The sequence below is a fragment of the Ixodes scapularis genome, unplaced genomic scaffold (genome assembly GCF_016920785.2).
Source record: "Ixodes scapularis isolate PalLabHiFi unplaced genomic scaffold, ASM1692078v2 PGA_scaffold0__279_contigs__length_252992795, whole genome shotgun sequence".
Classification (NCBI taxonomy): Eukaryota; Metazoa; Arthropoda; class Arachnida; order Ixodida; family Ixodidae; genus Ixodes; species Ixodes scapularis.
In genome coordinates, this window is record NW_024609835.1 from 1,027,209 (window position 1) to 1,050,268 (window position 23,060).

Consider the following 23,060-nt stretch of genomic DNA (forward strand, 5'->3'; position numbering starts at 1 on the left):
CTTCCCCTCTAGAGGACGGCCGTGCGCCGGGAGAGCTGCTGCAAGGCAGACGCCTGCGTACGCGACTTCCCGACTTCAGCTTACAGCCGGCATCCACCGTCAAGAAGCATCGCCAGCCAGAGACCGCGGGGCAGCGACTCCAGCCGCTCTATAAAGGACAAGTCGTCCGAGTGAGGAGTAAGACCTGGTCTTCAAAGGCTAAGGTCACGGGTACAGCGGCGCCCAGATCGTACAACGTGGAGACGGAAAGTGGAACAACTCTACGGCGGAACCGTCAGCATCTTCTGGCAACACCGGAAACATTCAATCGCGACTCGTCAGCTGACAGCGATGCCAGTGACTTTGAAGACGCCGGAGCGGAAGTACAACTTCATCCAGGGGCTCAAGGAAGAGCCAACGAAACTCCTCGTGCGCAGACAACTCCTCAAACTGTTCAAGGAACACCAAACGCGGCTCCACCAGCGCCGAGAAGATCTACGCGAGCTACGGTTGCACCCAAGCGCTTGCAGTACGGGCAGCATTTCGAACAAATTATTTAGCATTGTTTCCCCTTGTCGTTTGTTAAACTAGGTTGTGTTATGTCTTTCTTACTAAACAAAGGGGGATGTATCATGCCGATATGGTACCGCATGCCAATCTTATCATTCTGCTTATGCTATGTCATCTATAGCACTGAGTCATGCCGCAGGTACCGCCCCCCCTGTTTTCGGCTATATAAGCGATGCCAAATAAACCTTGGATGTTGTTGCGTTCACGAAGTCAGCAGTGTCGGACTTACTTTCTTGTCAGCTGAGAGCCAGCTGATACAATCACTAAAAATAGTAAAAGTTGTGAGGCTAACGACATGCAAACAGGGTAAAAAAATACGTGTTAGGCATGATATCTTCCTGTTTGACGTATATTTTTCATATGTGTTTGCAGGCTGGGGTTTTTCCTTAGAGGATGCAAATCGCAAGGGTAACGGTTTTGCACAAAAAGGGTGACAAAAACGATTTAGGGAATTACAGGCCTATTTCAATTTTACCAGTTTTTTCAAAGGGTTTTGGGAAATTTCTGCTGTCCCGAATGGTAACGTTTGCGGACAAAGACAATATAATCACTCCGTCGCAATTCAGATTTTATAAAAGTCGGTCTACAGAGCTGGCGTTTCTAGATCAAAAGGATTTTGCGTAGCTTGAACATAAAAAGTCGACTCTTGGATTTTTTTTTTTTATTTTACAAAAGCCTTTGATTATTTAAACCATGACTTGCTGATACAGAAACTTGAAAGTTACGGATTTGGCGGACAAGCGTCAGCTATCACTTCATCATATTCTGCTCATCGTAAACAATATGATTATATCAACGGGTACTCTTCAGATATCCAACCTATCATATCTGGCGTTCCACAAGGCAGTATTTTAGGCCCTTTTTTGTTCAATTTATATATTAATGACATCATAAACGTAGATAAAAATACCAAATATGTCATCCGTGCTGACGATACAAATTTTTTTTTTTTTAACAGGTGTGCGCGGTGATGACCTAGCACATAAAGCGAATTAAACTTTGCAGAAGTTTAGTAGCTGGAGCCACGCTAACGCCTTAAAAACCAACGTGAGCAAGATTGAGGCTATTTTGTTTCAGCCAAAGAATAAAAATGCAGCTATTACAGAAGATATCGTTTTGAATTCGAGAAAAATTGGAGTTTTGAGCAGTTTTAAGATTCCTGGAGTTGTTTTCACGCAACGAATGACTGGAATGAACATATAAATCATATCTTGAAAGAAGGAACGAGTTATAGATTAACAATTTAAGCATTTTTCGGCAAAGTAAAGCTTTCATGTGTGAAAGCTTTACTTTGCCGAAAAATGCTAAATTGTTCATCTATAACTCGTTCTTTCTTTCACATATATATTACTGCGACCTCGTCTGGCGAAATACTACAATGGCAAATTTGAACAATATACTTATGCTACAAAGAAGATGCTGCAAACAATATGTTATGTTCCATATGAGTACCCTGGTAAATTTCTGTTCACAAACTTAAATTTAATGCATAATCACAGTATCTATAAATATCGGTTATGTCCTGCGTCGCATCCCTTGCAGTCGGCGGCGAAAACTCTGTCTGGCACTTACCACCGCGTTTTGTACAGCACATCGATCATCTTCAAGCGCCTGGTACGAGCATCATGGTCGGCGTTCAAAGAACTGCAGTCTTCACGTATTGTTAGAAGAGGAGGAAGGAACGCCAACCACAAATAAAAAGGAGCCCAACGTTTCGAAACCTGCTTGGTTTCTTCTTCAGGTGCGACTGTGTGCGCGAGGAGCAAGTGGTCTTCTTTTACGGCGGTGGACGTGATGTTTTCGCGATCGTAATGTGGCTGAGCCCGCTGACGTAGGCGGACGGTAAAGCGCCAAGCGACCGATTGATGTTTTGCGGTGTGGTTTGGATGTGCCATGACTCGACGAAGAGCCTTTGCCGGGAATTGGTCTCAATGTCGAGGATGCGTGTGTCGTCGAAGTCAATGCGGTGGTCATTCGAGTCACTGTGTTCCGCAACCGCGCTGCGCTCATGATCGAATTTTCTCACGTCGGTTTTGTGCTGGCCAAGTCTTTCTTTAAAGTTTTTGGTTTCGCCGATGTATGTGGCAGGGCAATCCGCACAAGGAATCTGGTAAATAACGCCTTGCGCTCTTTCCTTGGGGGGACGATCTTTTGGCCGGGGCATCAGGTGTCCAAGCGTTGACACTGGTTTGTGGGACATCTGGATGCCTCCTTTTGCCAGCACGCGCGCGAGCGCTTCGCTGGTCTCCTTTATGTAAGGGACGCAGATGCGCGTGGTTGAGCGGGGATGTGCGATTTTTTGTGTTTCGCCTATTGGTCTTAGGCGTCGATCAGATTTACGTTGACGACGAGCGATTCGCTGAATAAAACTGCGTGTGTAGCCGTTATTTACCAGGTCGGAGATGATGGTTTTTTCTTCCTTTTTTCTGTAGTCCTCCGACTAGCAAATAGTCTTCGCTCGGGACAGGAGTGCCTGGACGACCGACGCCTTGTGGCTCGCAGGGTGGTTCGAGTCAAATCGGAGATAGCGCCCAGTGTGTGTCGGTTTTCTGTACACTGTGAATTCTAATTGATCTTTTTGTCTTTTGACCAGCACGTCAAGAAACGGCAGGGCGTCGTTCTTTTCAGTTTCAACGGTGAACTGGATGGCCGGCTCGATGGAGTTGAGGTGTGCCAAAAAGTTGTTCACTTCTGACTTCTTCATAATGCAGAAGCAATCGTCGACATACCGTAAAAACACTTTAGGGCGTGTAGTGAAAGACTGCATCGCGCGTTGTTCAATGGCTTCCATTGTCAGGTTGGCCGTGGTCATGGGCGTACCAACCGGGGGGGCAAGGGGGGCACTTGCCCCCCCAGTTCTCAGAGTGGGGGGGCAAGGCATGCGTTTTGCCCCCCCTGAAACGGCCGCCACTGGGCAGAGCAGACACAGGCCGGCGGCGCCCAAGGAATACCAAGGGCACTGCCCCCCGACCCGCGCGAACATATTTTTAACGCGCAGGCGATACAAACCCTAGCAACGGTGCTCACGCACGCCGGATTGGCTGGTTCGTAAAGCCTTGCTCCACGAACAAGGCTACACGGTAACCTTACGGAATCCATCCGCGAGACATGGGCCGGACGGGCCGTCCAGACCAGGACGTAGGCCCTTAAACAAAATAAAGTTTTGCTTGCTTGCTTGGAGATAGGCGCTGCCGCCGTCAACATAGGCAGCGGATGCAATGCGAGTTTCCGAAGAGGTAGCGTAACTTAGTGGTGAGATGTCTGCCTCATACGTGTCAGACCCGGGTTCTATTTATGGTGTGGGCCGGCTTACTTCTTTTTATTTTTTTTCTCGAACATTTTGTTTTGTCGAGGCATTTGGCGATATTTACATTTATTTTTTACCATTAACACTAAAAAAACAAATGTTGTTGACGAAACATCGCTAAACTAAATCGTATCGACTCTATTTACGGAAGTGCATGGGGGGCAGCGGGGCTTGGGTTGCCGACCGGACGCCGCAAAGCGGCGTGTACGGGGGGGGGGGGGGGGGGGGGGGGCTAGGTGGGTTAATAGATTTGTAATTAGCAGCCGGACACCGTCACCGCGAAGCGGCGTGAACGCAGGCGCGGGGGTGGGTTAACGCGCTTCGAGTGATACACGAGCAGCCCATCCGGCGTGAGCGTCGTTGTTAGGGGTTCTATCGCCTGCACCGTAAAAGGAGCAGTGTGTGCACCTCCTGTAGTGGGCAAGAATTCCTACACTGGAGAGAAGCGGGGACAAGCCCTTTCTTCAAATGCGTCAAGTCTCCTTGAGCTTTGGAATACAAAGAAACGCCACTATTCGGAGCTAATCCCACAGTTACTCGACCTCTCTTGCGTCGTGTCTGTTCGCTCCCCGCGCCTCGTAGCAGTGTCGTTGCAGTGGGGGGGCTCGTTAAAATTTTGGGGTTTTTTGGACTATCTAAATCACTTTCTTCCTTCCCCCTTCCCCCCTTTTCTACTCCGCTTGCTTCCCCCTCTGCAAATATCAGCTGACCTTCCGACCTCTGTTCTCTGTTGATAGGCAAAACAACCACTAAAATTAGAAAGTAATTTGTAATTTGAGTGGAAGTCACTCGGAAAAGTAGTTAAGTAAACTACTGATTACTAGAATAGAAATGTAATTAAAAGTTACTAAACTACCCAGAAAAGTAGTTAAACTACAGTAACTTGGGTAAAGTAGTTGAACTACGTACAAGTCTGGCCTGACAAGCGCTCTGCGTAAGTGTTTTCACTGATCTGCCTAGCCCCGCACACCATCACATGGGCCAAGAAAGGTGTAGTTTTACTGCAGAGGAGAAATCAGGAGGGTCCACGATGGTGACAATGGAGGATGGGGGACTGTTCCAGTGGCTGATGGCTTGAGAAAGGAATGACCAATTGAAAGCGTTCGTAGAGCCAGAAGTGTGTTTGATGGTGCAGACATTGTTGAGGCGAGAAGATGTTCGGTCGAGGGGTAATAACAAAGTGGTTTTGAGGTCGGGAATGTGGTAGTAGATTTTGGGAATAAGGCACAGCTGAGAGACTTTCCTGCGAAGCTGCAAAGAGGACATGGTTAGTTCAGTTTTTAGCGCCGAGACACTGAAAGAAAAGTCATAAGTGGATGAAATGAAGCGAGCAGCTCTGTTCTGAACTGCCTCTACAGCGTATTGATGAGGTACAGTCGATGGGTATTCCAGATGGTTGAAGCATATTCTATTTTTGGTCTGACGTACGTGTTAAAGGTTAGCTTAGGGACAAAGGGTGGAGCGATTTTTTAAGTTACGTCTGCTTAGTCCAAGAGTTCCAGATGAATTGGCGGTAATGACTTCAATGTGGTTATTCCAGGGAAGGTCAGATGTTAGTCTTACACCAAGGTATTTATACACAGTAGCGGTCTCAATCAGATCGGAGTCCAGGAAGTAATTAAATGACAGAGTGGTTTTTTTCTTGGTGAAGTGGATTAGTTTGCGTTTATACTTGTTTGGTGACATAATCCACTCTTTGCACCAATTGTTAATTTTATCTAGATCTTCCTGAAGCTGGTTATTATTTTGCACACAAGTTACTTTGTTATGGATGACGCAGTCGTCGGCGAAAAAGCGTTTTTTTTTTAAGAAATCCCAATGTGAATGTCATTAATAAATATTAAAAAGAGTAATGGCCCAAGTACGAACCCCAGGGGAACACCAGGAGATACATTTATTAAGGAAGATTCATGATCATCATGGACGTGACCTGTACACGGGAAAAAAGAAAGTCACGAATCCATGCAAACGGTTATTGGTCGAGGCAAAAAGATGATAGCTTAGAAAGAAGGCGTTGATGGAGGACACGGCCGAACGCTTTGGAAAAAAAAAAAAAACTGCGTCAGTTTGGACGTGACATTCAAGGTTAGTGTGCAAGTCATGGATGAAGTCGCAGAGTTGCGTTTCGCAGGAAAGTACCTTTTGAAAACCGTGCTGCTGTTTAAAGAAAAGAAATGGGATGATAGGTGCCACGTGATATTGGAGTAGAGGATATGCTCAAGTAGTTTGCAAGAAATTGAAGTCAATGAATTAGGGCGATAATTAGATGCGGAAGAGCGGCTGCCCTGTTTAAAGACTGGGAATTACCCTTCCCACCTTTTGGTCAGATGGAAGGCAGCTTTGAGATGAGGACTGAATGAAGATGAGTTTTAAATACTCACTAGAAATAACACGGGTGTTTCTTTTAAATTTTAGGGTTGATGTTATCGGTTCCAGCGGACGAAGTAAGTTTTAGTTTATCAATCAATGTTTTAATACCAGCGGAGTTAACGTTAATAGGATGCATGCGCTCGTAAAGCTCTTCAGGGAGAGTGGGGACGAAGTCCAAGCACTCGTTAGTAAACACTGATGAAAAGTATTCGTTAAACACAGAACTATCATGCTCGACGTTGCACATCCGACATTCCTAACTCTCCCCATCTTCCTAAACGTCCGTGTGTGTCCTAACACCAGAAACCGGAATTTTAAAGGTTAAAAACGGCACGTTGCGAATATGGAACGCGCACTTTCATGCAAAGCTGACGTCAAGTGACTCAAATCGAAAAACATGCATATTTACAGTATTGTTATCTCTTCTGGTGAAGGCTAAACAACCGTTGCATCCGTTTTCGCGCACGAAACGGTGACTCCCAGAGAAAGTAAGAACGCAGTGATTGTCTTTATTTTAACAATGTAAACACACTTGCAGGCGTGCGCTGATGAAGCCTCAAAATCAAAACTCTCGTAGTGTGATTCGTGACTGCTCCGGCTACTACCCAACCTCGTTGTCACGCCACTTTCTGCAAGCAAACACTAAAATTGCCAGTAAACACACAAAAGCGACATCAATACAATTATCTTGTAGAATATCACCTTATTTAATCATAACTGTTTCAATAGGCACTACAAGTTGTATTTATTTTAAGAAGAAGCAAAATTTTTTTCGTGAGAAAAAACAAAATATCAATGTTAAGTCTGGTAACGTTGTAATTTTGCCGAATCATTGCCACATCTTTAGAAAAGTTCGACAAAAGTTGCGCCGAATTTTCGATTAAGGGGGGGGGGGGGGGGAAGAGGGTCGGGTTTGCCCCCCCACTCAAAAACAAGTTGGTACGCCACTGGCCGTGGTGACGGAGATGGATGCGCCCATTGCGGTTCCGCTGGTCTGCTTGAAGAATTCTCCTTTAAAGCTGAAGTAGATGCTCCCCAGGCAGAACTCCAGCAGGCGGCACAGTTCGTACACCGTAAGGCTGGTCCGTTCGCTCAGCTTCTTGTCTCCCTCGAGGGCAGCTCTGGTTGTGGCGACTGCCAGGGGAACCGGCACTCTGGTGAAGAGCGAGACGACGTCAAACGACACCAGGCTGTCGTCATCGTTTACCTTTAGTTGCGCAACCTGTTTCACAAAGTGCCCGGTGTTCCGCACATAGGTCGCTGTGTTTCCAACGAGAGGAGAGAGTTCGAGGTAGTTCGACAATCCCCGAAGTGGTGAGGTTGTGAAATCCACGATCGGCCGGAGAGGGACGTTAGGCTTATGAACCTTAGGAAGACCGTAGAAACCGGGCGCAAACCCATTCCTGCACAGAAGCCGCAGATGAAGGCTCCGCGCGTCAGGGTGCTTCTTAAAAATTTCAGAAAGGATATTGTTCAGTTTTGTCTGAACTTGTGATGTCGGGTCTTTCCTGAGCTTTTCATAGGCAGAGCTGTCAAGAAGGTCTCGAATCTTGTTCTCGTAGACATCCCGGTCAAGGACCACAGTCGAGTTTCCTTTGTCCGCGGGTAGAATCACGATGTTTGTGTCTCCTCAAAGCTCCCGGAGAGCTGCTATCTCTTCTCGTGGCAGGTTAGGCTGTTGACGACGTGGAAGTTTCGATAGGATGCCGATCACCTTCTGCCGGAGTCGGTCTCGGGCACTTGGATCTAGGTGCAAGATGCCGTCCTCGATATTTGCAACCATTTTTGGCAAAGGGGGTTTTGTCGTGGCCATGTTGAAACCGTGACCCTTCGCCAACGCACTGACCTCGCACGGGGTTAGTTGCCTGGAGGAGAGGTTCGTAAAAAACCTAGTGGAGTCAGTGCTGTGTATTGCTTCGCCTTTCTTCTTCAGTCTCAAAAGCTTCTCCCTCTGAGATACTCGTTGCTTGTCTGCGGAAGTGGAGGCGACACTGTCGGCGAAAGACTGAAGTGCTGGAAATATGCTTGTGATGCGGTGTTCTAGTTGCCGACGAATAAAAAAGAGGTCTAGTCTTTTTCGCTTTAGCGTGGCTTGACAATCGTGGATGCGAGCTTTAACCAAGCGGTGTTCTGCCTGTGCGATGATTTGGTTTCCTTCTCGCGTGTGGACAAGGCGTTTGAGGCAAAGGCTTCGGGGTACGACGTGTAGGTCGCGGCAGGTGCTCGGCGAAACCAAAAACTTTAAAGAAAGACTTGGCCAGCACAAAACCGACGTGAGAAAATTCGATCATGAGCGCAGCGCGGTTGCGGAACACAGTGACTCGAATGACCACCGCATTGACTTAGACAACACACGCATCCTCGACATTGAGACCAATTCCCGGCAGAGGCTCTTCGTCGAGTCATGGCACATCCAAACCACACCGCAAAACATCAATCGGTCGCTTGGCGCTTTACCGTCCGCCTACGTCAGCGGGCTCAGCCATATTACGATCGCGAAAACATCACGTCCACCGCCGTAAAAAAAGACCACTTGCTCCTCGCGCGCACAGTCGCCCCTGAAGAAGAAACCAAGCAGGTTTCGAAACGGTGGGCTCCTTTTTATTTTTGGTTGGCGTTCCTCCCTCCTCTTCTAGTTGTTCTTACCGAACCAGGCAGATTTCTGCCATATGTTTACTTTCAAGTCTTCACGTATTGTGCAGTGACGAGGCAAGCGGGCGGGCGGGCGATCGTGACGCTGCGGCTGACTACAGCAAGGACAACCGGCTGGCTTCAGCTGATTGTCCATCATTTCATCGGGGGTAGTATAAGGATCCCCCCAGCGTCGCATCCCTTGCAGTCGGCGGCGAAACCTCTGTCTGGCACTAACCACTGCGTTTTGTACAGCACATCGATCATCTTCAAGCGCCTGGTACGAGCATCATGGTCGGCGTTCAAAGAACTGCAGTCTTCACGTATTGTGCAGTGACGAGGCAAGCGGGCGGGCGATCGTGACGCTGCGGCTGACTACAGCAAGGACAACCGGCTGGCTTCAGCTGATTGTCCATCATTTCATCGGGGGTAGTATAAGGATCCCCCCAGCGTCGCATCCCTTGCAGTCGGCGGCGAAAACTCTGTATGGCACTAACCACTGCGTTTTGTACAGGTGAGACAAAAGTCGCTCTGTCAACCTTTCCTTTTTCTTTTATAGACCCCTTTCGAAAGTCACGTGCCGATTATTAGAATGTTGGAACCACTGCACAATGGCGGAATAACCTCATCGAAGAACGTGCAAGTCATTCCATAAGATAGCGAACGTCGGAGCGCGGCCAACGCTAGGAACCGAAAAGCCAATCAAGCAGCGTCGAAAGTGCAACGTCACTGCGCTCATCACTTTTTTTTAGGGTTGTGCGAATAGTAGTTCGAATCGAATAGCACTGCGTCATTCATAGCCTTGACAGTGCATGGGGAAGCCAAGACGGCCGGTTTTTTTAACGGTGCAAAAGCTAGGAATGACGCTGCACTATTCGATTCGAACCACTATTCGCACACCCCTACTTTTTTTTTTTGTGGGTGTGTTTTTCTGAGTGTGCCGTGACGTTAAAGTTTCAGTCCGCCATTGTGAAGGGATTTCACAGCTGCCAACAGAGGGTTGTATTTCGAAAGGGGTCTATTGCCGCTGACCGCACAGTGTACAGTGTATCTCTTTTATCTCTGCCGACATTTGTGTGCGTTTAGACATTGTCCTTTGAAGATTCATATGGATTGCATTTAGTGTGCTCAGTCTTTACCATCTGAGGGGAGGCTCTTGACATGTGACCTGCCGAAATGGTTACCCCCTCGGCTGGCCCTGCTCCGGGGTCGCAGATAGCACGTTTTCTGGGTGGGTGCTTCCAGATGAGAAAGCTGGAAGTGCCCTACGTGCCGTACCGGTGAGCTTCGATCCGGCTCAGGAGCGGGCGACATCACTTTAGTGGATGACTCCACTCAGGCTATCGGGAACTGGCAGACGCAGGTCACCGGCGCTAGTGCTGCTAGTGCTAGTGCGGCAGATGCTACTGGTACTAGTGTCAACTGCCAGTTGGCTACCGTAAGCGCCGCACTTAATGAGCTCATCTCGCTAAAAACTAGCGTCGAGACACTATTGCCACTTCCAGCAAAGGTCGATCAGTTGCTAGCCCTGCAATCTGCTGTGGCAGAACTACGCACAACGGTCTGCGAAATTCAGTCGATCGTTGACTCTTTTAGCACGAAGTGTGATTCAGTGCTGGTCTTGGCCTTGACAAACTAGGAATCTGTCGAAGATCTACAAAAAAAGTAGGTCCGGTTAGGGACACGATGGTAGAACAGTCTCAGGAAATTAAGCGCCTAAAGCAGGAACTTAATTTATCCCAGCAGTATAGCTTCCATTGCAATATGGAGGTGCATGGCCTTCCTTTCGCCCATGACAAAGATTTGATAAGCGTCATGAAAGATCTTTTCGTGAAGCTGTCTTCCTCCACTCTAGTCATCAGACATCCTGGCAATTCATCGCCTGCCGTAGAAGCAGGACTCTTCGTCAACGATCCTTGTTAGTTTCGCTTCACCTAGCCTAAAAAGTGTCTGGACGGCGGCACGCGCCAAGTTGAAGAAATTGAGCCAATCAAATAACCAGCTGAGGTTGTACTCCAATGACAACCTTACCGCGGCGAACAGGGAGATATTTTAGATGGCTAGATCGAAGAACAAAGAGCGCGGGTTTCAGTTTGTATGACTGAAAAATGCAAAAATATTTTTGAGAAACTCAAGGGATCACCAGCCATACGTAAAAGTGTAGTGCGCGATCTAGACAAGCTGGTGTGAGGCATGTCGATTTGTTTTTCAGTTCCAGATTGCAGTTCGTTCAATCGGGATTTGAGTCCTATATCTGATAACTCTTTAGCGTCGATTCATGTGAATATCAGAAGCTTGCGAAAGCATTGGGACGAGTTTCAAATATCTGTAAACAGCTTGAAACCGTCAGTTAATATTTTCGTCCTCAGAGATCCCCATCTGTTCTTTTCAGTATAATCAGTACACGTTAGATGGCTACAGGGCATTTTTTTCGCACGCGCGATAATAGCAGAGGAAGGGGCATCGCAATTCATATTAAAGATAAATAGCTCCCAGCGAACTCGAGTGTATTTTTCCAGCATGCTGAAGCCTTAGAAATAAAAATATCACATCCAGATTTCCCTTTGTTCCTAATAGCAGTGTACAGACCTCCCTCGGAAAATGTTTCTCTTTTTTTAGCCGGAATTATTTATTGGGCAGCTGCGGTCTGCGAGCCAGCTCTGCTTAGTCGGCGATATGGACATTAATACGCTCAAATCTAACAAGCCCATTGTCTGCGATTATCTTACACTCTTGTCAGAGTATGGAATCAAAAATATAATTAGTCTCCCAACAAGGGAGGAACTTTTGTCTGGATCACTGGAAGTTTCCTGCATTGATTATAGAAATATTAGAGCGGCCGGTATTCTGATAAAATCTGCGGTCATTAACGAAAAGCTTTCGGATCATTAGATTATTTGATGCAATTTGCAACATCAGGGCTTGATACAGAACTTTAACAGGAGCGAGTGCACCCGTGGGACTATCACGGACGTGGTTAAATTTGACGCACTGGTAGCCGTTTCTGACTGGGAAGTTTTCCTTCGCTCTCAGGAAGACAAAACCTTATATCCGGCCTTTGTTGAAATTTGGCAGTCATTTCATGTTGCTGTAAAGTAGGAAGTCTTTTTTTGGAAACGATAAAATAAATCCTGGTTTAATACGGAAATTATGGCAGCAATTAAGGCGAAGGATGCGTTGTCGCTGCGGTCTTGTCGAGCACCTAAGAACCGGGAGTTAAGAGCTGAATTTCGGTGCGCCAGAAACCGCGTAAATGCAATTATTCTGTCGGCTAAACGGCGCTACTTTCAGAAGAAATTCTTTGAGGCGAGGGCAAATCCGCGAGATACGTGGGAGTTAATCAACATTACCAGAGGCCGCGCAGCTCGGCAACCAATTTTTGAGTCACTTCAAAGGTACTTTGGCACCGACTTGCAGTCAACTGTCAATCATTTCAACAAGCTTTTTGCGGCGTCATCCGGGGTTGCCAGGGACAGTAGTATTACGTCACCTAGTACAAGCTCCAGTTACAAATTATCTGCTTCTGCTTTTTTACCTCGTCTTGACATCTATACGTCACGCACTATTTTGTTCGGCATAAAGCGCAATAAGACGCCCGGTGTTGATAACGTCTGAGTTAGCGATCTAGTTCGAAATTTCGACGCTGTCAAAGAGGTCCTCCCCGACATGATAAATCGGTTTTTACTGTCTGGTATTATTCCATCTAATCTTAAAGCTGCACTTGTTAAACCACTTTTTAAGGAAGGCACGCCACATAGCTACGAGTGTTACCGTCCTATCTCCATCTTGCCATGTATTGCTGAGGTGTTAGAAAAACACCTATTCACCGTGATGAGTTGCTTCATTGATAACTCTGGTGTTTTGTCGCGCAGCCAGTATGGTTTTGTTGCTGACAGAGGCGCCCAGCCGTTGCTTGAGGATTTTGCTGATCTTATTTATGATGCTTTTGAGAACAATCTATTTTCCTGTGTTCTTTTTCTTTTTAACGTATACCAAAAGCATTTAACTCTTTCAGCCATAAGTTGTATCTCTGCACACTACATAATGTTGGCTTCCGCGGGCCTTTCTTGGCTATTCTTCAAAGTTTTCTTTCAGGTCGATCCCAAATCGTATCGGTTGGCACTTTCAAAAGTTCACGTGTACTAAAAAAACAATTGGGTTGTGTGTGTGTTTATACAGCCTAGAACTTGGTCTGCCTCACAGGGGCGACGAGTCTCCCAGCTGTAGATGAGAAATTTCGCCAGTGCGGTACAGCCGCTAGCCTGGGGTCTTTAACGTGCACCAGGCAGTAGTGATACACGACCGCACGCCGGTACGATGCTCATCCAGATCGAAACGGGCAGGGGTGGGGCTCGAACCCAGGATCCCTGGGTTCTGCAGCGCGAGCTTTCGCTCCACGTGCTCCGAGCTGGTGTGCGCTAGACCACTCGGCCACCGATCCCCCCCAAGTGTACTAATAAAAGCTGGTGTTCCACAGGGATCCGTTTTGTCACATCTGCTTTTTGATCTATACGTCAATGACCTTTCTGCAACAGTTGCAGTATTTTTCAATATGCGGACGACACGTTACTTCTATCTCGTCATCTCAAATATGAGAGCGCCGTTCATTTAGTGAGGCATGATTCATTGCAGATAATGAATTGGTTTGATGAAATTTTAATTTCAGTCAATGCGTCAAAAACGAAACTGGTTTGTTTCAGATTAAAGAAGGTGGTCCTTAACGTACCACTTTTGTAACATAAATCAAGCTGCTCGAATTGTGTTTGTTCTCCGCTCGAGTATGTTGATAATGTGAAGTATTTAGGGGTGTTATTTGATTCCGATATTCCATAGAATTCCCATTTGGCTCACGTTTGTGGAAAATTGCGGAGCGTTAGCTGTTTAGGGGTCAAAAACTCTAAAAACGACGGTCGAGTAAGAGAGACATACACCACAGAGCGATTAATGTTGGAAAAAAACACACGTATCGCGAAACCAACAAGACGCACATCCCATTCAGTTCAAAGCTGTGTGTTGGGCTAGTTGGACAGCGCTCGTGTCTGTCTTGTCTTTCTTTCTTTTGTCCTCGTCCAAAAAAGCGCTACCATGCCTTTGGCAACCCAAGACCATTCAGTTCAACCGCCGCACAACCACAGAGCGCTGGTTCAACCAGCGCTCTGTGGTGTGTGTCTCTCCTACTCGTCCGCGTTTTAGCGCTTTTAACCCCTAAACATGTTCAACCAACTAGCCCAAATCCAAACCCTTCTGCGTTAGCTGTTTGCTGTACAACCATAAAGTGTTTATGCCGTTTTCAGTGAGGAAGTCTATTGCGGGTGCCCTTGGATACAGTATACTGCGGTACGGTATTACATTGTTCGTAATGTGTGCAGAGTCATGGCAAATGAAAGTTGATCGTATTTTGGGGGGCTTGTTAAAGAGCGTTTGTTAAGTTTGTAGAAATCCTGCTTATTATAAGGTGATTTAGTTAAAAATCACCTTATAAAAAAATTAAGGTGATTTAAGGTGATTTAGTTAAAAATATTTTGGGGGTTAGTGCTTTATAGTTAAGGTGATTTTTTTTTAGGAAAGTTTATCTTTCCAGTGTTGCGTCGGCATTGCTTGTTTTTTTAGCTTTCTATGTTTGTGTCGGCGGTGCCAGAGCGGCCGCAATGCGGGAGCGCTTCCCCCGCGGCCGTTAAGAAGCGTTTCGGGTTTCGGGAGTCCGCTCGGACCGGGACCGGGAGAGCCTCCGCCTGGAGAAGCGTGTAGCTTTTAGCCGAAAGTGCCTGTAAAATGCGTAAAATTGTCTTTTTTTACCCGATGTAATAATTTAGCTGTTGGCGCCAGCCAGTCTGCGTAGAATGCAGGGGTTGACTCTAGAAAGAATTTGGATTTGGCGGTTGGGGCGCCTGGCTGACAGCTCGCCGGCCATTGGAGAACAGTGTACCACGTGGGAGGGGTGAAATATGAAGGGATTGGTTGGTCCCTGAGGGGAAAGGAGGCCCCTACGGGTTTACAAAAGGACACCCGAGAGGATTCTGGAGGATTGGCTTCGATTCGATTTTGGGAGACTGGGAACAAAAGTACGGGGTTTAATTTTGGGATTTTAACTCACTGTTGAGTTGTTTTGTTTCATAATAAACGTGGCCCACACTGGCCACTGTAAAGCCAACCAGCGTCGCAATGTGTTCAGCGGTATCGAACAACTTTTAGTTTTTGTTTTTTTATTATTATCAACTTCCCGGGGGGCTGTCATCGGGCGAGCACCGTCATCGGTCGTCACCATCGGACTAGGACGCGCCCATCCCCGTTCCACGAGGAGGTCCTGGCAAAGGAAGTTGACTGCGTTGGCTATCACTTTGATTCTTTTGCTGACATGAACGTGTTCGAGTTTTACGTATGCCGAATTTCTCTTCCTTGTTTTTGGAAAGCGTGGTTCTGCGCCGCTTTTGGAATGATGATTTTAAACGGCCCTTTGTTCCCAGCTGGAGTCTTCGTTACACGACCCGTTTTATTACCCCCCGGCGTACTACGCGCTACGGGAAAAGAGTTCGCTCGCATTATGTGCCCTCCATGTTCAATAAATTGCCAGATCGCTTCTTTGAGAGCACAACAAAGAGAAAACTGAAAAAAAAAAATGCTGACCAATTTAAGCTTGTAGTAACCCTTCGTTGTTACGTTTTCACTTATCTTCTGCTAGTTCTTATCTTATTTTGAGTTGACCTTAGTCTTTGTGTACTTTCGCCGTTTCGACTTACTGGGTCCTGTCCCACAAGCCTCCTACGGATTGGAGAGACCCGTATTTGTATTGTGTCATTTAATACATGTGAAATAAAATTATTATTATTATTAGTGAATGGAACTTTTATGCGTTTATGCAACTTGTGTCCGGTTTTGGCTGCTTTGTCTGCCTGCTCCTTTCCGCTGATTTTGTTCTACCCTGATATCCACTGCAGAGTTATTTAATGTCCGATGCCTACGGCTTTGCTATACAGTTCTCCTATTTTTAGCTGAAGAATGTTGTTACTCCATGCTTTTACAAATACTGTTAAGCTTTTGAGAGCGGCAAGGAAATCGGTTAAAATCACCCACATCTGTATATTTCTGGTGTCTGAGATATATTTAATTGCTAACAAAATGCCATAAAGTTCTGCTGTTGTAGATGCTGTCTCAAATGTATTATTCTGAGAAATTATAAAGGCATAAGCCGATGATGTTTCAGTAGCCAACCCATCGGTTTCAACAAAGACGTGGTTATGGGTTACACTAAACATATAATGCATAGTATGCTCAACTCGAACAGGTACCGCTGTGTTTATGAGGACTTCCATGTCAGGTATTTGAGTATTTCGTTGCATAGATGGCATAAGCCAGAAAGGAGGATGCGTCTCACCCCTGTGAAATTTCTATTTTTTATTATTTCTGTGTTTAGTTTTGAATTCGGTCTTTTTTTTCTTTTGTAATGTACCGCATAGAGTGTTTCTTATGCTGTGTGATGTGGCGTACGTCGACTCGCAAAGATTCCTGTGTTCTGATAATGTCAGCAGATGTGGTGCCCGTTTCAGCCAGCGTGCCACAGCTAGATGTTTCCCTTGAAAGCCCAAGACATACTTTAAGAAAATGCATCTGGGCTGTTTGTATATATATATATATATATATATATATATATATATATATATATATATATATATATATATATATATATATATATAGTTGTGTCACTGGCATCGAGAAGCATCGGTGCGCTGTATTTTAGAATACCGTCTGCAAGGGAGCGCTGTAGGGCAAGCATAGCGGAGCACGAACATCCCCAAGCAGTGCCAGCTAAGCACCGTAATACACAAATCACAGCTTACATTTTTTTATTCGTTTTATTTCGGGAGCCCAAGTGAGGTCTCGATCTATTCTGACCCCTAAATGTTTGTAGGACTGTATATATGATAGAGGATGTCCAGCTAAGAGTATAGGCTAGCGGCGCACTGATTTTCTCCTGAAAGTCATGGCTGTTGTTTTCTCTGCTGACAAAGAGAGCCCTAGTTTTGATATTTGTTGGCTAACCAAGTGCATAGCTTTCTGAAGTCTACGTGGTGGTACGTCACGCCGAGCGTTGCTAGACCACAAGCAAATATCGTCCGCCTAAATTGCGGTCATGACGTTTGCGGGGACAACGCCTGCTACCGACAATAACGCGATATTGAAGATTTAGATTAAGCACACACCCTTGAAGAACGCCTCTTGAGATGTTATATTTCTTTGTGCAAGTCTCGTCATGATTATTGACCTATCTTTTAGGTAGTTCGTTATCCAACGAAGCCTTTTCCCTACAATACCTATTTTTTAATAAAGGCAAGGATGGCTTTATGTTTGATACAATCAAAAGCTTGCCTCATGTCTAGGAAGACTTGCGGCTGTGATTTTATTTTCTGCGTGGCCCTCTTCGACAGAACTGACAAGGTCTAGTACGCTATCGCTAGTAGATCTTCCCGAGCGAAAACCTGTCATTTTTTTTTAAAAGGATACCGTTTGACTCAAGGTACCAAGTGAGCCTACCCTGTATTATTTTTCTAACGTTTTTCCTATGCAGATTGTAAGCGTAATTGGGCGGAAAGAAGTATAAGCGGTTGGTGGCTTTCCTGGCTTTAAAAAAGGTATAATTTGTGCTTATTTCCACGCTTATGGCATATTGCCTATTTCCCATGACCTATATAGAACCTCTAAAAGTTTTATTAAGGAGTTCTTTTTTAATTGTGCCAGCGCCATGTACGCTACATCATCCGCGCCAGGTGATGACTTTTTATTTGCAGCGGCTATAGCTATTGTAAGTTCCTGAAGTGAAAATGCGTATCAAGTTTTGAGTCTTGTGAAGTTGTTAAGATATTATTTTGGGTGTCTTAACTGACGTGTAAAAGGCGTTGTTGTTTTTCTGCCATCATCGTACAAAACTCGTCGGCTACTTCTAATTCCGAGCATTTCTCCGTTAGAGACAAAGCCCCAAAAGGATGTAACTGTTGCGGTGTTTTCTTCAGTCCGCGCACAACTCTATATACTTGTTATTTGAAACTGCGAGGATCCAATTTTTCGCAGTATCTGATCCACCTACGTTTAGCCAACAAGTTTTAAGGGACGCCTTACATGACGATGCGTCCAACGTGCCTCTCGGAGGTCGACAGTTTTGTATATTCGTCTTACTCTCCGTTCCGTTCTTCTTCTTATAGCATGAACCTTTCATATTCTGCGTTAGTTTCTGTTGTTTTTGCCGGAAAGGCTTCCCAATTTCTTTTACTTATCTTACGTCGTGGTTTAGGTACTTCAAAACCAGTTGTAGATGTTGCAATGGTCAAATTATCACTTCCCCAGGTATCAGGAGCTGGCTGCCAATTGCATTTGTCTATTAGCTTCTTTGACACAAATGTCAAGTCCAAGCAACTGCTTACGCCTGTTCCCCTGAAAAATGTGGGTGTGCCGTCATTAATGTTGACAAGATCGGCGTTAATGGTAACGTCAAGGAGTTCATGCCCTCTAAGAGTGCTTCTCAAACTGCCCTAAAGCTCGTGATGAGCATTGAAATCTCCTAAAAGAACGCACAGTTTCGGCACCGCTACTAGGATATTTTCTAGCGGCTTAACACGGAATGTCACGTTGGGAGGTATGTATGCAGATATAAACGTTATTGACTTAGTACCAACTATAACGGTTGCAGATACATATTCATTGTCATTTTCTAAACCAGTGTCTTGTTCAACGTAAATTAAATCATTTTTGATTGCTAATAATGTTCTGCTGTTCCCTGGATGTTTTTTTGAGTAAAGTTTTATATCCTGATATTTTAAAGTTGTCCCGAACTCCGTGTTCGGATATCGCTATAACAAGACAAGGCTTTTTTCTGAGGTAATGGCGGAAATCAGACACTTTTGACTGAAGGCCTCGTGCGTTCCAGTGCAAAACAAAAACTGTTGTTTAAACGAATCTAGGATTATGAGAATGAGAAAGGCAAGAATTTTGATGAGGCCTTGTATTAATGGTGAGGAGAACTGACTGAGAAAGTTGGTGGCTTTGGTAATATAGTGTTTTAGGGGTTATTTTCCAGTCAGACTGATCAAATTCATTTGGCTTAGAAGTCTCTTTCTGTCCTTGGTTTCCATGGTTAGTTTTGTGCTGGGTAGGGGCAGACTCCTTATTTGAATGCGTGATCGTAGTGTAGACTGTCTTCAAAACGTTAGCATAATTATTATTTTTTATTTGGAGGAATCAATCACATCGGGTGCTTAAATTGGTGGCTTAGAATTACTTTGGGATGCCATACTTAGAGGGGAAAATCTAAAAGAGACCTCAAAAATTTCTGCTTTTCGCTATTTTTATCTTGTGTAGGTTTTGAATGCTCGAGCCCCTCTTTTCGGTAGCTGACTACCGAGCATTGCTCTAGTTCCTTGCGTTTTTGTATTGTCCTGTCTCTGTCCCTCTGGGGCGCCGGTTGAGCATGGCTTGCAGACGTGACGTCTACATTAGCAGAGTGTAAGCGCATTCCATGAGCATCCTGAAGCTTTTGTGTCAGCCACTTAGGAAAAAAAGCCTCGTGTTCCCCACCGCAGTTGATGCAGTAAGCGGTACTGCACCACAAGCTTCTAACAGGTGATCTTTTGAACATCGCGTACAGGCCTCTGAGTTCTTGCAAGCAGCGAGGACATGACCTAAGTTTCCGAAATTGGTGCATTGTGCCTGCCTATGTGTAAAAGAGTCAAACCCTGTGCCTAACACCCCCAACAAGCACATGACTGGGTAAAATAGGAGAACTAAATGTTAAGCGTACAGTACGTGACGCTCCTAGACGCCGTAGTGGTCCTACTGTCGCGTTGCATTTGAGCTTCTCGCGAAGTTGTGGCATTGTGATGACTAGGTCAGTGTCGTGAATAACCCCTACTGAGGTGTTTTCGTTGCGTGGCTCGTAGGTGTAGACAGGAATTCCAAGGATCTTGGTTAATTTCAGTAGAGTCGCCGTGGTGTAGAGATTGCGCGTGTCTATAGATTCAGCTTCTTGTTTACCTTGATTTCGAGGACGCAGGAAGGTGCAATGTTATCGAAGAAATTTGTCAATCTGAGGCTATTTAAGATGATCTGCATATCGGGTCCTGTGTTGTGAAGATCGCAGTATGTCCAATGCACGTGAGATATGATGTGGGTGTGATGATGGTATTGTTGCTTGAAGAATTTGCACCTGGTCGAGGACGTTTCCGAGAGCCTACTGTGTTGTATGACTCACACTTAGAGATCACAGTACCCTCTTTGACCTCTCCTTCTAGTTGCTAGCCTTCTGACTCGGTGATTATTTGATTGCTTGACCTGGCTTGTTCAGCGCCTGGCTTGTGGATGGATTTCCTTGACCAAATGTGATTTTCTGGTCAGTGGCATCGTCAGAGAGTTCTTCGTACGGGTTGGGTTAGAGCAACGTTACTGGAGCAAGCTCAGTTTCGCAGCTCCCTATTCTCGCCTGCAGAGGCGAGTGGCCCAGGTGGCGGTCACGAGAACTAGCGGGGCGCTACTGTCGGATCTTGCTTCCCTGTCTCGCGCGTTGTCTGCTACCACTGCGTTGAGAGCTTCTTTTTCTTTTTAATTTCTTCTTTTTTTTTTTTTTGCTTACATGTGTATAATAGCAAAAAAGAAAATGAGGAAGATGAAGTGTAATACACCACAGAGATCAGAGTGAGCGCATTGTGAGTGTTTTTTCTTTGAGTGTTTGAAATTTATTTTTGCGTGCGTCTGTTTCCTTGCACTGTGAAGTGTTAGTACGAATCAAAAACTCGCCGAAGCTGAAGTATTGCTATTCAAACTTGGCGGGCTAGAAAATCCGGAAGCAAGACTCGACTGCAGCGCTGCTAGTTCTCGTGACCGCCACTGAGCCCACGTCGCACGCGGAGCTGTGAAACTGAGCTTGCTCCAGTAACGTTGGGTTGGAGAGGGATGTCCATGTCCAGCGTGAAGTAGCCGGTTGTATTAGTACATTCTGATTTCCGCACCGGCGTCTGGTGCTGGCAACAGGTAAAGTCGCGCAGCACTCAAACAGCGTCGAATGTCAATCTAAGGTGTGTGCGAAGCTATTGTAACAGTGCACAATCTGGAAAAATTGCAAGAGCTTTGAAAAAACAGCTTCATCCCAGCTCGTCGTCGTCGTCGTTTTTTTCTTTCACGGAGTCAATTTCATTTGGGCATACCGAAGCACAGTGAAACGCGCGTAAACGCAGCTGTGGTCCACTCGCAGCCTCGCGCTTGTTGTTGTTATATCTCTGGCTCGCTCACTGCGGGCATCCAGGCATTTGACATCCACGAATTTGGTGAGATTTCTATCTCTCACGTGGCATTCCAAGCGGCACATGGCGACAAATTTAAATAATGCTAATCTTGAACATGTGTCACCATCTGTATTTGATATTAGAAAACGGCAACTTGCCGTAACTAAATGGGAAAAGTTTGGAATTGAATACTGTACTTCAGGTGTAATCTATCGATATGCAGGTTCTGGAAAATGTAATATCAAAAGATTCTTCATAATTTAATTTCTCGTTATTTTCGTTAGCTGACGTGATTCCGTTTTTACAGCACGAGGAAATAAACGTTATTTTAAAATTTATTTTTATTTACAAATATACATGATTTGTACAGTTAATTGCTACTTTTTTAATTCACTACATCTAACAGACCGTTCACATAAATTATCGTGGATATTGGGACGTTAAAGTCAAGAAAAATATTGTTCAATATCAGAAACTGTGGTCTATTACAAGATAAATAATAAACTAACAACTACAAATAAACGTAATATCGGGACATTAAAGTATAGCTAAGGAACATTTATTTAATTTAACATTAACTTTATGAGTGTAGAATACATAGAAAGAAAGTTATAAACCGTAAAAAATGAAGCAAAGCGGCATATATGGTGGGGTTGCACCTTAAGTATTCAGTGAGCACAATGCGCGCGGGAGAGGAGCCGACTACTTACCCAGTATGAATGACCAGAGGGAGATCAAATAGATAAGGTAGAAGCTGCGGCGGTTGCAGCGAACATCCCTGTAGTCGTTAGAATTGAGGTTCTCCAGAAAGCAGGTGCCGATGTATCGGTGGAAGCGGGCGATCTTGCGGAAGCCCGCGTAGAAGGGATGGCAGCTGTTCTGCACAAAGTGGCCCTTGAAGGCCAGGGACATCGGCACCAGGCTCTTGGTGGGAACAGGATACACTTTTCTTTTCTCCCAGAACATCGCGACGCACTTTATCTGCGAGGAAATGAAGAGCGGAATTATACTTCAAACCCTGAGACAAGGGGGAAAAAATTATGATCCTATATAGTGGTGTGTTTCAGGTTTAGGATAGTACAACAAACCCCTTCATCAAAGCTCTATACTCGCCCCGATTTGTGGTTTTCTCCTCTTCACATTCTGACAAATCAGGACCATCTTCTTTTTTGCTGAGCACTTGGGGAAACGAGTCGTCGCAATATACGGAAGGAGCTCAGCAAGATGACGAGGTTCGTCGTATATTTAGAACTAAAAAAAAAAAAACAGGTGCGATTTAAGTACAAAACGAGCGTGTTGGTAACAGTAATTAAACATGAGGAAGACACATAGAAAGGGGGGACGTGCCCCCTTTCTATGTATCTTCCTCATGTTTAATTAGGTGCGATTTCTTACAGTGGAATCACCTCCTCTTCAGCGTTAGCTCTGCTAAAGACCAAAGAATGGAAGGCTTTGTGCGAGGAGCTTGCCCTGCTACTCTTTAACTTACTACAGACTATAACTGAAAACCGAGACTGTGTTTGTGTTGTTGTTGTTTTTTATTTTTATTGTTTTATTGTTTGTTTGTTTTTTGGTCTGAAAGTTCAAAGTATGTTTTCCAAATAGTTCATTTGCGTTTTTTTTTTTTTGTTTTTTTTTTACTTCTTGCATTGTAATTATATAACCCTGAAATGAAGCTAGCGTCTTGTTCTTCACCGTGGCTGAGAAAGTGGTTCGCGGCAGCAAAAGGAATTTTATTTGTATTCTACTTTTTATTTTATTTCATTCATTTACTCGTTGCCTAGTGCTCCTCTTACTGCCAAAATCGGGCGGTAACAATCCATGTTTCATTTCTCACTGCATTTTTGGCCGCACTTTCAAAGTATACAGGAATTCATGGGATTCCAAGTAACGTTACGTAGCGCGCTGAGCCACGGGCAGAGGAAACACACATCAGGTTG

At 45.2% G+C, this 23,060-nt stretch overlaps 1 protein-coding gene across 1 annotated transcript in view; it reads right to left on the reverse strand.

The window, feature by feature from the left end:
• LOC121048660 overlaps nucleotides 1–22,032 on the reverse strand; it is a 60,751-nt gene extending 38,719 nt beyond the window's left edge. The window contains exon 1 of the mRNA XM_040505267.2: nucleotides 21,831–22,032. Coding sequence (XP_040361201.1) covers nucleotides 21,831–22,032 — 202 coding nt within the window. The remainder of the gene's footprint in view (nucleotides 1–21,830) is intronic.
• Nucleotides 22,033–23,060: the final 1,028 nt, after the last annotated feature.